The following is a 13,975-nucleotide window of genomic DNA, read 5'->3' on the forward strand; positions in this document are numbered from 1 at the left end:
TGAACAGGGTTTTCACTGTGGTTTTTATAATCAGTTCTCGGGTACTGTTAAAGCTGTAGCTACTTTGTTCTTCAGCGCCTCCGACTTCTGCCCCATCACCGCTCGGGGAGGGAGCAGAGAGCACAGGCCCTCGGGCACACCGGGTGCCGCCGGCCTGTGGGCCGGAGCACTGGCAGGGAGAGAGATGCTGGCAACGGAACTGCTTCAAGTTCTGAAGCCCGGCCTTGGGGATGAACTTGAAGTGGCCTGTGCACAGCCGGTGTTGAAGGTAGTGTGGGTAGGGGAAGGCGACTGTCGGCCGGGGAGCCTGGGACCCGCTCTGCCACTGACCGGCCAAAGGCCACTTGGCCTGTCTGGCTCTGATTTGTTCATGTGTAAGAGGCGAGAGTTGAGTATAGGATCTCAGTAGATTTTTTAAAAATCCTCACCCAAGGATATGTTTATTGATTTTAGAAGGAGAGGAAGTGAGGGAGAGAAAGAGAAGGAAAGGAGCATTGATGTGAGAGCCCTGGCTGGTGTGGGTCAGTTGGTCGGAGCATTGTCACGTAACTGAAAGGTTGTGGGTTCGATTCCTGGTCAGGGTACACGCCTAGCTGAGGTTTTGACCCCTGGTCTGGGTACATGTGGCAGGCAACCAATCGATGTTTCTCTCCATTCCTTGTCTCTAAAAGCAATGAAAAAAATGTCCCTAGGTGAGAATTTTTTTTTAAAAAAAAAAGAAAGGAAAGAAGCATTGATGTGAGAGAAATGTCAGTCATTGGTCTCCTGTGCCCCAGCCGGGGATCAGACCACACTACCTTTTGGTGTACAGGACAGCACTTCAACCCACTGAGCCACCTGCCAGGGCTCAATGGATTAAAAAAAAAATGTGGTCATCTATGTCAGGACGGTAGAGTGGGTTTTAGGGTACTGTCCAGAAACCCTTCTAATGAGGGATTAAACACTTTAAACTTTTCGGAGAGTTGTACAGCACAGCGTAATTTTAACAAAGGAAAGCAGAGCCATCTGATAGGAACACCGAGTGCGAAGGGAAGATGTAACCGCCCGTGAGCGGAGGCGAAAGGGAAGGCGGGGAGTTTACCTGCTCGGAGTGGAGAGGCACCGGCACGTAGCCCAGAGCGCTTCTCGGCGGCGGAGCCCCACGGTCCTCTCTTTGCCATCACACTCACCGTTGCAGTTTTCACTTCCAACAGAAGATTTTGCTCCTGTTTAAACCGCGTCAGGCCGGGGCAGACTTTCGGAGGGCTCCCATCCGGCCTGGAGCCCCGTCCGCATGAGGGGCCTCAGCAGTGGGCTCCGGCGTCTGTCTGTCCCTGCGGGGCGAGTTAGAAGCCCACCCCGACTCTCTCTACCGCCCTCTCGGTGTGTGTGTTTGCCCGGCTTCTGCAGGCCCTGAAGGCAGGTTCAGCAGTGTGGTTTTGAGCACGTTTAGCCTGGTCCGTGTGATACCAGTGCTCCCTGCGGACCCAGGGCCGCATGGCCGGGGATCCTGACAGAGCACTTCCCAAAGCACGGTTGGCGTCTGCTGGGGGCTGGGCAAGACAGTGCTCAGGTGCCACGCTGAGCAGACGTCCTCTCCTGGTGGGATGTGCGTGTTGTGGCTGAAGTGCGGTGTCTCCAGCCCAAGGGTAACGGCCCAGGCACCTGAGTACGCAGAATATTTAACGTCTGAGGCGTGAAGTAAACTTTGAAATATACCAGCAAGAGCAGATTTTGCCAGTGTTTATCTGCGTACTTATTACTCTTTTGTCCTGGCAAGAATTTAAGGTAGATATTTTATTTTTAAATTAGAGCTTTGTATAGTCATGTCGAGTAGAATAACTCATTGCAATAAGTTGAAAAACAGGAGTAAATAAAATTCAGCTTGTTCCCCCTGTACGAGAGGTCACTGCGAGGGTGTGTGCTGGCTGCACGGGACTGCTGACGGAGGCAGAGCCGCTCTGTTGGGGTGGACGGGACACAGAGACCACGGTCACGGTCACGGCTCTGACAATAAGTACACGGCTCCTGAGCCCCCAGAGTACTGACTCACTCTGCTCGGAGAGGAAGAGTTCAGAAAAGGTCCCAGAATACAGAGGGGCCCTAGAAAAATATATAATTTCATATTCTTAATGTCTTACTTTTGTTCCTTCATAGTTTTTTTTTGTGTGTGTGTGGTTTCTTGTTTTAAGGAACTGAAAACTTTAAAAGTGCCCTGACGTGTGTGTATCCGTGGGTTGGGTGTCATCCTGCACACTGAAAGGTCACCAGTTCGATCCCCATTCAGGGCACACGCCTGCACAGTGGGCCTGGTCCTCCGTTGGGGGTGTGTGAGCGGCAGCCAATCAGTGTCTCTCTTACACATCAGCGTCTCCCTTTCTTTCTCCCTCCTTTCCTCTCTCTGAAAATAAATGAGGGCCAAGGGGGAAACTGGGACAACTGTAATAGACCGATAAAATATTTTTAAACTTAGAAAATAAAAATAAATAAAATCTTTTAAAAACTTATAATAAAGCATTTTCCCATGTAGTTGTAATTTCTTAATCTAATGCGACAGTCCTCAGCATTGGGGATGTGGCATCTAGTGTTACGAACACCATGTCAGTGGGGGAGTGTTAAGGGTTAGTAGCAGTCAGAGGGCGGGCCGGGTCACTGACAGCCGCCCGCATGCCCGGGTGTGTTGGAGGGGAGTGGGGCTCGCCAGGGCTCCCAGAACTGCGCACACCCTGCAGGCCAGCTGACCCGTGCTGCAGCCCCTGGCCCGTGCCCACTGGAAACGGGCTGTTCGAGCTCAGAGGGACTTCTCATCACTGCCGCGCCTGACTTTCTCACCCATTTCGGGGGCCGCCACGTGGTGGGTGCCCCTCTGAGAGCGTGCCGTGGGCCTGCAGATGCCACCGATTGGTCCTCGGTGGAAGCAAGGGAGAACCCGAGCTCGTGGCCTGAGCCCGCCCACTGTGGGGTGACGCTGATGCAGCGGTGGCACAGTCCCCCCCCCCCCCCCCCCCCCGCTTCCTGCGCTGGTGGGACGAGTGCACCTGGCTAGGCGGCTGCCTCCTGTTCCGTCACAAGCCGACGTGCGTGCTCTCGCACACGCTTACGAGAGACAGTCTTCCCAAATAGAGCAGGCGCGTTCCTTCCCCAGGGCTCTCTGAGTCCCTGCAGAATTCTCGGACTCCTGGGAGCGCTGCCCGCTTCTCAGAGAGGCGTTCTAGAGTCCCCTTGCATTCCAGAACAGTGAGCGCGCCAGTCTGGTCATTCGAGTGTTAGTCACGGAAGCCAAAGCCACCGTTTGATGCAGAGCATTTACTCCCTTTAGTTCTCTGCCCCTTCCATTCGTGCTGCCTTAATCAAACATGGATGCCCAGAGTAGGATTTGTGAACTTGAGATTTGTATTTGTCCCTGTAATGTTTCCTTATTAGCCAGTACTCCAAAACTGATACCCTTTTACTAATGGAGGCTCCCACAGGGTAGTTCAGCCCACTCGGAGCTTGGTTTTGTGCTGTTCTCTTAGACTGGGAGGCTACCTTGAATGTTCATCTCTTTCAGTGTTTCACAGCCTGGTCTTAGGACGTACAGAGTCCAGCGCTAGAGTTGCAGAACACAGTGGCGATCTTCTGGTGCAGAGCCCCCCACACGCTCTGTCTGTACAGAGCACGGCAATGCACGCCCAAGGCCTGTGGCCGTGCAGTCGCGACTGCTCAGCCTGCTCTTGCGGTGTGAGAGCAGCCGCGTGTCATGCCTGCATGAGTGGACATGACCTTGTTTCAGTAAAACTTTATTTCCAGAAATGGGTGGTGGGCCAGATACGGCCTGCAGGCCATGGTTTGCTGATCCCGGTTGTAGGTCGTGTCCTTTGTTTCAGAGACGAAGGACATTCCTCCCCGTGGAAGCAGTCTTGTCACTGTCACATCAGGGAGTGGGAGGAGTCTCGAGACAGCCAGGTCTGGGTCTAGGCCTTTTCGTTTGTTGTTACACTTTTTATCGGGAGTAGATGAACTCCTAACTGTTTAAATATAGTTCTGAAGCGAGGAGAATTTTTACAAGTATAACTTAAAGCATTCACTAAAGTTTGCTAATTCATCTTTAATGCTGCCAATTCTAAGTCCAATGTTAGAGACTAAATAAAATGATCAGTGACCTTTTATCATTCCAGTGTATCACAGAACCTTTAGGAACTTTCCTGTCAATGTAATAAAGGTTGTTGATTATCCTTAGATGTTTCCAGTACACACACAACAGGCAGACGTACTCATGTTCACCAAAACCTAGACTGGCCGCTGTCCGCAGTGGCCCCGAAGTGTGGTGCGCTGTGTAGGGGTTCGGGCTGTGTCCGACAGCAGCCTGCGATAATGTGTTGGGCGAAGTAAGCCAGACTTGACCCTGACACAGCATGCCACCAGAAGTCAGGCCACGCTCGGGGGGCGGGGATGACTGAAGGGAGTTTAAGAGGGGCATTTGGGGCGCTGTTTCACGATCTGGGTGCTGTTTGCTCGACCATTTCCAGTCTGGAAATGAACTAAGCTGCACACATACATGTACACATGTGAAAATACATAGGTACAGACTTGTGGGGGGGTTTTGCCCATGTTTTATATGTAAGTAGGAGTTAAAATATCGTCAGTGGTACTAACCACCATTTACTGAGCACCCTTTATGAGTGGGCCCCGTGCTGAGCTCCGAGTTGCGGCTCCTGGTGCGGAGGGTGGGGAGCTGTACCTCTGGGGAGGGCTCCCGAACCGAGCAAACCGGAGCCCGGCCAGCGAGGAGAGTGCCTGCCCCGGGCCGCTCAGCGAGCTCCAGGCTGAGGCAGGGCCGGTGCCCACAGCCTCTGGGTCACGGGGCTTTTTCCGACCACCTCGGGAGCTTCCCGGGCTGGAACCTGGCGGCAGTGCCCAGAGGTCCCTGGCTGCTGCTGCTTGCTGTGGCAGCGTGTCCGCTTCTGGCTTTCTGGCGAGGCGCCGTGTGAAACGTGAAATAGCTAGCAGCAGCAGCTTGCACCCCGGAGCGGGCCCAGCATGCTGGCTGCGGCTTTCCGCCCCCTGGTTCAGCCGCCGTCCTGGACCGCGCACCTCCCGCGGCCGTGCTGCCTAGCAGACCTCTGTCTCCTGGCGCTGGTGTGCCGAGACTCGCAGACGCTTCCACTGCAGGCTCTGTCTGATGCCGAAGGCTAGTTTAGTTCCCCAAATGAAGACGGTTACCAGTACTGTAAGAGGTGAGAGCTGACTTTGAGAGAAGACTCGGACGTCCAGTAATTCTTTTTAATTGCTGTGATATTAGCCATTTGTGCGACCTTGAGCAAGTCGCTTTTTTTTTTAAGTCCGTATACTAACGATTAGAAGAGTTCTCACTACGGCCCCGTCGTCCTCTAAAATTCTCCGAGACTTCTTGGAGTTGTCTGATAGTGGTCACGGTGGAGGCAGCAGCCAGTGGCAGAAGATGCTGAATTTAGAGAGAGTTTGCTCCAGCCTTGCAAACAAAAGCCTAATTCTGGTAGAGCCGGTAATCTGGGCCAGAGGCAGGTGACAGCCTGAGGCTAATCCTTTGCGTCCCGTTCTTCTTGAGCCGCCCGTGGAACAGACATCGGGTGCCAGGGGCTGCATGTGCCGTGTGTTTCAACCCTTCTTCACTGGGGTTTAACCTTCTCTTTGGAAAGCCTCTTAAGCAATAGCGAATCTCCTTGAGCGCACTGCGCACTGCGATCGCCGGAGACCGCACGGCGCTCCCGTGCCGAGCTCGGGCCTTGCGGACGGCGACGCTCGCCGACTCATCTTCACACTCTCCCCGGCTTCCCTCTAGGTCCCCAGGCGAGGACGATCCTCATGCAATCAAGCTTACCGCAGGCACAGCTGGCGTCAATATGGTAAGGAATGAAGAGTTCCTTGGCTTGTGTACAGTGGACATTTTGTTTCTGTGTTTTTTTTTTTAATGTGGTATTTTATTTTTTTAAGATTTTATTTATTCTTAGAGGGGAAGGGAGGGAGGAAGAGGGAGGGAAACACTAACGTGTAAGGGATACGTGTAACGGCCGCCTCTGGCAGGCCCCACCTGGGGACCCGGCCCACGCCCCAGGCATATGTCCTGACTGGGAATCGAACCGGTGACTTCTCGGTTCGCAGGCCGGCGCTCAGTCCGCTGAGCCACACCAGCCAGGGCTGGAAACTTTATTTCTTAAATTAGTAGGGCCTCATCAGTGTTTAGATTAATATCATTATTTGTAGAGACAAATATATGGAATGTGCTTAATTTTCCTATGACTTGTAATGATTACCTGTCTTATATTTTCCCCTTTTGATTTTGAAAAATGCAAAAGTAAAGAGATTGATGTAGTGAATTCTCAAGAACTTACAAAACAGCTTAGATAAGTCTCAACTCATGGCCAGTCCCAGTTCTCCTCTCCTCTTTCCCGATTATTTAGAGCCAAATCTCAGTCATGATGTCATTTTTATCCGCTAATAATTCAGCTTTTATCTCCAGACGAGATGGGGTTTTTTCAACATGACTATAACGCTAGTGGCCCACCTGAATTTTTTAACAGTAATTCTTCATTTAATCAGATAGTGTTCAAATTCCTTAGATTGCCTCATAATTTTTTGTGTGGTTGATAGAAATAAATGTATTTTGCAGGACTTGGTTGATGCATCTTTTAAGGCTGTTTTAACCTATAAATCCTCCTCGTCTTGATCTCCACTCCTCGCCCCCTCCAAAACCCTGGTGATCTGTTCTGTAGCTTCTTATAGTCTAACTTTTGATGGTTGCTTCCTTGTGGTGCTACTGAGTTCCTGTGATCTCTGTAGATTGCTGGTCACACCTAGAGCAAGGTGTTTCCGCCTGAGCAGGATGAACGTTTTGGGCCTCACAGTTTTCTGTGGGGGGCTGTCTGGTACATTGTAGGCCTTTTGGTAGTACCTCTGGCCTCTACATGCTACATACCTGTAGCGTGACCCCGCCCCCTGAGGTGACAGTCAAAACCGTCCCCAGAAATTGCCGAGCGCACCCTCCCCGTTTTCTGCGCGACTGCGTCAGAGATAAGACCGCGCGCTTCCGTCAGGAGGCACACCCTGTCTCTGTCTCTTCTGTGATGGTCTCCAGCGCCTGTGGCTGAGCATTGCCCGGATCCTGCAGGGTTCCTCACGTGCAAGTGTTCCCCCCAGGAAGGTGTCTGAAGACGTGTGGGTCTCGGTTATGCACGAGGCGCTGGTTCTGCCCAGACAGTAAACCTGGTGTGTGCTGCTTCCAGGCCACGTTCGTGATTGGCTGCAGAGCACCGTGATGCGGTTGCTTCCTGAGGGGTCGAACTCCAGTGCTGCCCCTGTCCCCCACCCTGGCCCCTTCTGCTTTGTACCCAAGGGTCTGCCTTTTGTAGTAGCACAATAACAGACCAGTGAAGAGGTATCGTATGTGTAAGGCACATCCGGACCTCCGTAGGTCTGGATGTGTACCGGTATCCTGGGGCCCTCTGAAGTATAAACTTAAGATCCAACATTTATGCAGGTTGATTGGCCGTTTATTAAGTTCCCATCATCCTAAAATATATTGGAATGTTTAAGTTTCTCATTTATAACCTCCCCTCTTTGAAAAGAATACTTCAGACTTCTCATGCTAGGGTTTTATTATATTCCCCTCCTACACAATAAAAAGGTATTTTAAATATCTTGTATTTAAAGGATGAAACCATTACTTAGGCAGATGGGGGGGGAAGGATTGCATTGCCTTCTAATTGGGTTTACCCAGGAGAAGCTAGTAGCGGGGCGGGGAAAGGGGAGGCCAGGGCAGAGCAGGTGGGGTTTCCGTTCGCGCCTCTGTTCTGTTTAGGAACAAGTGTGGCGTCTGGAAAAGGCCCAGCTGGAGGGACACAAAGGGGATCAGCAGTGACCAGGGGCTGGGGGCAGAGGAGGGGGTGACTGCACAGACGCGGGGACCTCGGTGCTGAAACCCCTCTGTCCCTTGTGGTGATCATACACAGACGGTGTGTCAGAGGTTGTAGGACGTGCTCTCAGAAGGTGTGCACGTGACTGGGTGGACATTTTATACCTGTACAAAGAAGGGTTTATGCCGCCTGAGGACGTTTCAGATTCAAGAGCAGTGTTTTGACTCAAGGCACCAGCCCAGCCGGCTTCCCAATGCAGCATCTGTCTCACTGACACTCTCAGGAGTAGCTGCGTTGTTCTGTGTCCTCCGTGGTGTCCACAAGTCAAGTGTAATTACAGTCTTGGACTCGCTAGAACAACCTTTTTACTCTAAATAGCTACTAGAGCAAGTTGATTATGAAGAATTGTGGGGACTGAATTCTGAGACTAAAGGGCAGAAAACGCCTTTGCTGTGGCCGGAGGCCCTGGAGGTCCACCGTGCAGGCCAGGTCTGGGGCCGGCCTGCGGAGCCCAGCGGGCCCGCACCGGGTTCTGTAAGTGCGGCTTTATGGCAGCAGCAGCAGCCCTGGCCGTCAGCTTATGTGTTTGTCTGGGGCCGCTTTCCGCCACACGGGCCGAACTCAGGGTGATGGAGAGTGTGTGTGCTACAAAGCTTAAGTATTTACTGTCTGACCCACTGGTTTGCTGCACGTAGTACTTAAGTACGTATGGAATGTAAGTACGTTGTAAATGGGCTTGTGAGGATTGAGAAGTGTGTCATCTATCACAGGTCACATTTATTGAATGCTGAACACCATTCCAACTATGTGGGTTGTCTCTTATTTTATCTTTGCACCAGTGGTGTGAAACAGGTACTGTTTGTGTAAACCGAGGCACAGAGAGACTCGATTGGCCTACAGTCAAAATAAGAACATAGAACGTTTAAGTTATCCATGCATGGATAGTGGCAAGCGCACATTTCCATGAAACTAGGTCGCAACTCACTTTTTGTTGACTAGGAATCTTTCTGACATTGATCAAGATGGGAAACTCACGGCGGAGGAGTTTATCCTCGCGATGCACCTCATTGACGTGGCGATGTCCGGCCAACCACTGCCGCCGGTCCTGCCCCCGGAGTACATTCCGCCTTCCTTTAGGTAAGGAGCGCGTGGCTTTCGCAAGAGACTGTGCTCAGTGTGTGAATTTCAAACTGCGCTTTGTTGGCTCTATAGCTCCTAGTCATTTTTATTCCTGGCAAGTAAATCAGATACCCACGAATGCAAGAAATCTGGGCTCTGTGCTAATCCTGGATGTGTTCCTTGAGTGCTCACAGCGCACGGGCAGGCTTTGCAGGCACTGTGGGCTCCGTTCTAGTCCGGGACAGCAAAGCAGGTCTCACAATAAGGCAAAGTGCAATCTTTTTGTTGGTACAGGGTCTTACCTTCTTCAGTTTGGAAAGAAAAATGCACTACCCGTGAAGCTAGTAAAGCGAGGAGCAATACAACAACATCTGCCTGTATTAGGAAAACATCAAAAGACGGGTGGTTTTTGTACCAATCTATGTATTTGAAGCTCACCAGAAATTTTAGCAAAGGGAAACCATGTCAACCTGTAGATTTTAAAGGAAGCAAAAAGATTCTGCCTGTAAATTCTCCACATTCGAGAGGTAACAAAATGCTGGCAATGTAGAAATTATAGTCAGGAAGGTAACTGGAGACCGTTTTCCTTATCTGCGGCTGGTCTCAGCAGAGGCGTCGAGAGAGCAGACCAGGGTCTGTCGGGAGCGTCTGCGGTGACCGGTGTGCTCCACCTGCACACCCCCGGGCACCCCTCCCAAACAACTGCGTTCCAAGACAGATAGGAGATCTTAACCAACACGAAGAAGAGTGGGAAAAAGATAGTTTCTGTACTAATGCCCTGAATGCCAGGCAGAACGGCAGAGAGCAGTGTCCATAAGAGTAAGAGAAACAGCCACCGCTGCGGGCACGCGCACGGACCAGGGCCAGCCGCGCACGCCGACTGCGGGGAGGAACGCACCTGGGCAGGTGGCCCGTGAGACCCCCAGCCCTGAGAAGGGCTCGGAGAGACTGGAAGCAGATTAAAACAAAACAAAACAAAACAAAAAACAAAACCCCCCACAATTTAAACAGGTAGTTTTAAAAAGCAAGGTTAATGTATCAAGTGAAACTAATCGGTTAACTAACTGCTTTGTTTAAAGGGCTTGGAAGGGTGGGCATTCCTTGTGTTTCCGAGGAAGTGAGGTGGAATGGAGAGACTTTGTAAAGGAAAAGAGACCCCCCCCCATTAGCTGATCCGCTGTTCTCCCCTGAGCAGAATTTCACCTTCTGTGCAAGGGCGACGGTAATAGCAGCTGCCACTTGCTGTGTCCTGGGCCCTGCTCTAGCCTCTGCGTGATTATTCACTAAGTCATTTCTTTGGAATTACCCTAATTTTGGCTGTGGTTCTGCACATTTGAACAAGCTCGGCATTCAGAGTCTGATGCTGTTCAAATACTCCTTTTTTTAAAAAAACTCTTTGGAAACGGTGAGGATCAAATCTTTTCTTTGTTGTCACTGTGCCGTGATAGATAGCATGATCATTCAACATCCTTTTTCACGACCTGCTCATTTCCACCGAGACAGCTTTGCGTTCATTTGTTTCTCTCCTCTTCTTTCCCGTGGCCGCAGGAGAGTCCGGTCGGGCAGTGGCGTGTCCGTCATAAGCTCGGCCTCGGCGGACCAGAGGCTCCCGGAGGAGCCGGTTTTAGAGGAAGAGCAGCAACTGGAGAAGAAATTGCCGGGTACGGCGGTCTTGGTACTCGAGTGGTGTCACGTTATACCTCCTCTATCTCTCAGGCAGGGATAGAGGAGGTAGAAGTAAATCTGGCTTTTTATTGACATTCTTGCTATATTCCTTTAACTAGCCTTAGAACGGAGACACTTTTAATACACTTTTGCATTTGCATATATATATATATATAGACGTGAGAACATGATGTACTCTGCTAATGTACCTGTGTTCTAGCTTTTAAATGGAAATCGGATTATGGATTACTAAACAGAAAACTTAGGAATATTATCTCTATAGCACTCAAGTTGATAAACCTTTAAGGAGATTGCTGAAAATCACCAAGAATAGGAAGTAAAATTGCTACTGTTACTTTCTCATATTGTTTGGGAGAATTGAAAACACCTTAATAACAAGAAGCTATTTAAAATGTAATATGAACCTGTTCTAAATAATCCTCATTGATCATGATAAACCCATCATACCATTAAAATATTCTAAGGGGGCTATGAATTTTTAACGATGTGATAATAGTTGATACTAAGAAGCAGGTGAAATTCATGTTGAAGTCCCTTTGTGTTAAATACTTTGTTAGTGTTGTTTTGCTACATTTCAAGCGCTTGGTGGTTAATTGACCTTCTCAGGACCTAGTTTTCTCAGTATCCTCTTTAAATTATTATTTTTTCACTGTTAAGTCACTTAGTGAAAATGTTCTTTGTGCAAGTGTGTTGAGTACAGTTAAGAGTCTAAATGTTAATAATACATGGCCCATAGCCTCTAGAAGGTTATAATCTAGTGGAGGATTCAAGACGTCCGTGTGAGCAGCCACCAGGGCAGCGCATGGAGTGGCAGGTCCCTGAGGACAGCGTCACAGGAGCAGGCAGAGCTCACCCTGGCTGGGCCTCACAGGCTGGCAGAGACACGGAGAATTACACTCTGTGGTCAAGTGCACAGTCGAGTTCATCTCGAAGATGAATGAGGTTGTTACAAGTGGGACGGAGGGGCAGTTCAGGTTGATGATAATGGGAACAAAGACTCAAAGAAAAATAAAGATGGAATCCTTAGAATAGGGCGTGTTCTTTATCTGTTGGTGGTAGACAGTTAAAGCTTGAGCAGACAGTGAACATCTGTTTTTTGTTTGTGCATTTTTTTCTTTCAACAACCATTTATTATTGTGCTTCCTGTATACGAGAAGTAGGGCCAGATATTGGAATTTAAAAGATGTATAGGGACTTGCCAGGATTGTTTTTGAGGTAAAATTCACATAACAAAAAATCGATCCTTTGAAAGTGTGCTGTTTCGGTCAGCGTGGGCTGCCGCCGCGTGGGCGGTGTGTTGCTCACCGTGCTGGAGCCGGAGCCGGCGGTCCAAGGTCAGGGAGCCCCCCAGCCCAGCTCCTGCTGGGGCGCTCCTCTCGGCCTGCAGGCGGCTGCCTTGTCGCGGGGCCCTCACACGGCCTGTCCTCGCCGTGTGCCAGGGAAGGAGAAAGCGCTGTCTCTTCCTCTTTCTATGAGGCCGTGAGCCTCATCGTGAGGGCCGCACCCTCACAGCCTTGCCTTAACCCTGAGTACAAAGGTCCCACCTCCAGATGCCATCGCGTTTCGGGGGTTAGAGCTTCAACATACAACCTGGGGGCGGGGAGCACACGTTCCGTCCATCACGGCGGCATTCAGTGCACTCACAGGACCCTGCAGCTACCACCGCTGTTCGCTTCTGAAGCTTCATCATCATCGCCCGAAAAGGAACCTCCATGCCCAGGCTGTCCCCATCCTCCCTTCTCCCCAGCCCCTGGCCGCCACCGGTCTGCCGTCTGTCTCTCTGGATTCCCCTGTTCTGGCTGTACAGTGGGTGGCCTTGTATGTCCGGCTTCTGCCACCGAGCGAGATATTTTTGAGAGTGATCATAGCATGTGTCAGCACTTCATTCCTTTCTGAGACTGAGGGGACTCAGTTTTAAGGTGACTGGTGAAGGGGCTGCTGCCTCCCGAAATCACTGTCAGAGCAGGAAGAACAAGAAAACCGGAACACGCCTGCCACCTTTGCCAGTTAATGTCTGACCGCAGCGTGTAAGCGGGGCCCGTGCAGAGCAGTGAAGGCCACACAGGAATGCCCACAGCTGCAGATCTCGAGACGAAGTGCGAAGTGACAGTTCTCGAAATAGACTGGGGACAGTGGGGGTGCACGCTGCACGGGCTGGCGGGGGGCGTTCCCCTTGGCTGGGGCTGGGTCCAAGGAGCAGCGCGGAGGCAGACACAAAACTGAGTAACAGGTGCTGCCGAAAACTAGTAAGGGACGTGGGGGTGGGGTTTTTCTTTAAAAAAAGTAAAATAAAATGAATGTAAACAAAGTGTTAGCAAGGATTAGAAGGGGGAAAAATGATTGACTTGGGAATAGCCTAAAATACATAATTGCTGTTCCCAAAGAAGGAAATTGAATAATGGCTTAGAAAAAAATTATTTACGGAATGTGATCCACATAATGGTTAGGACACAGCTTATTCCTTAGTGTGAAACTCAGGGAACCTCTGCCTCCGCTTTCTGAAATGGCCTTGTTTGTTAGAATAGACACGTCGGGTCACTACAGGCTGAGGGGAGAGAGAGGGAGGAATTCACCGTATAGGAGAGTTGGCGGGTTGGTTGCTGAATCAGGGTCATGCAGAAGGAGAGGGTAGAGCGAGCATGAGGGAGAGGAGACTGCTGTAGATGGGGCAGAATTACTCGGGAAGGATTCAGAGGGAAACGGTATTGGGTACTTGGAACACCCCGATACGGCATCCATCGTGGAGGGGAGCCCGTGGGGTCCAGGAGCTAGGGGAAGGGCCCTGTCACGTGTTTGCTAACCGGGCACCGGCAGAAAGGACGCTCAGAGGGTCCCGGTGTCCATTTATACCACGAATTCTCTCATGTGCCCTTGAGTCTTTCCTTCTGCGGTGGCGTGTTGGATGTCACGACTTTTCATCCCTGCTGGTTTCTCGTTCCAGTCACATTTGAGGATAAGAAGCGCGAGAACTTCGAGCGCGGCAATCTGGAACTGGAGAAGCGGAGGCAGGCGCTCTTGGAGCAGCAGCGGAAGGAGCAGGAGCGCCTGGCCCAGCTGGAGCGCCAGGAGCAGGAGCGCAAGGAGCGCGAGCGCCAGGAGCAGGAGCGCAAGCGGCAGCTGGAGCTGGAGAAGCAGCTGGAGAAGCAGCGGGAGCTGGAGCGGCAGCGGGAGGAGGAGCGGCGCAAGGAGGTGGAGCGGCGCGAGGTGAGCCGGGCGGCGTGCGGTGCGCGCGTGCGTGCTTCCGCGCCCCTTTCGGGACTGTGCCAGTAATGGGTTAGGAGCTTTTATTTCTTCACAGCTCAGTAGTTTAGTACATGCAC

General features: G+C 51.1%; 1 protein-coding gene across 5 annotated transcripts in view; it reads left to right on the forward strand.

Moving 5' to 3' along the window:
* The window catches only part of ITSN1 (intersectin 1), a 176,565-nt gene that overhangs the window by 71,756 nt on the left and 90,834 nt on the right, over positions 1–13,975 (forward strand). For all 5 annotated transcript variants that reach the window (XM_036017209.1, XM_028503923.2, XM_036017208.1 and 2 more), the window contains exons 9-12: positions 5,780–5,843; positions 8,850–8,987; positions 10,518–10,630; positions 13,597–13,859. In XM_036017209.1, coding sequence (XP_035873102.1) covers positions 5,780–5,843; positions 8,850–8,987; positions 10,518–10,630; positions 13,597–13,859 — 578 coding nt within the window. The remainder of the gene's footprint in view (positions 1–5,779; positions 5,844–8,849; positions 8,988–10,517; positions 10,631–13,596; positions 13,860–13,975) is intronic.

The sequence above is a fragment of the Phyllostomus discolor genome, chromosome 2, assembly GCF_004126475.2.
Source record: "Phyllostomus discolor isolate MPI-MPIP mPhyDis1 chromosome 2, mPhyDis1.pri.v3, whole genome shotgun sequence".
Lineage (NCBI taxonomy): Eukaryota > Metazoa > Chordata > Mammalia > Chiroptera > Phyllostomidae > Phyllostomus > Phyllostomus discolor.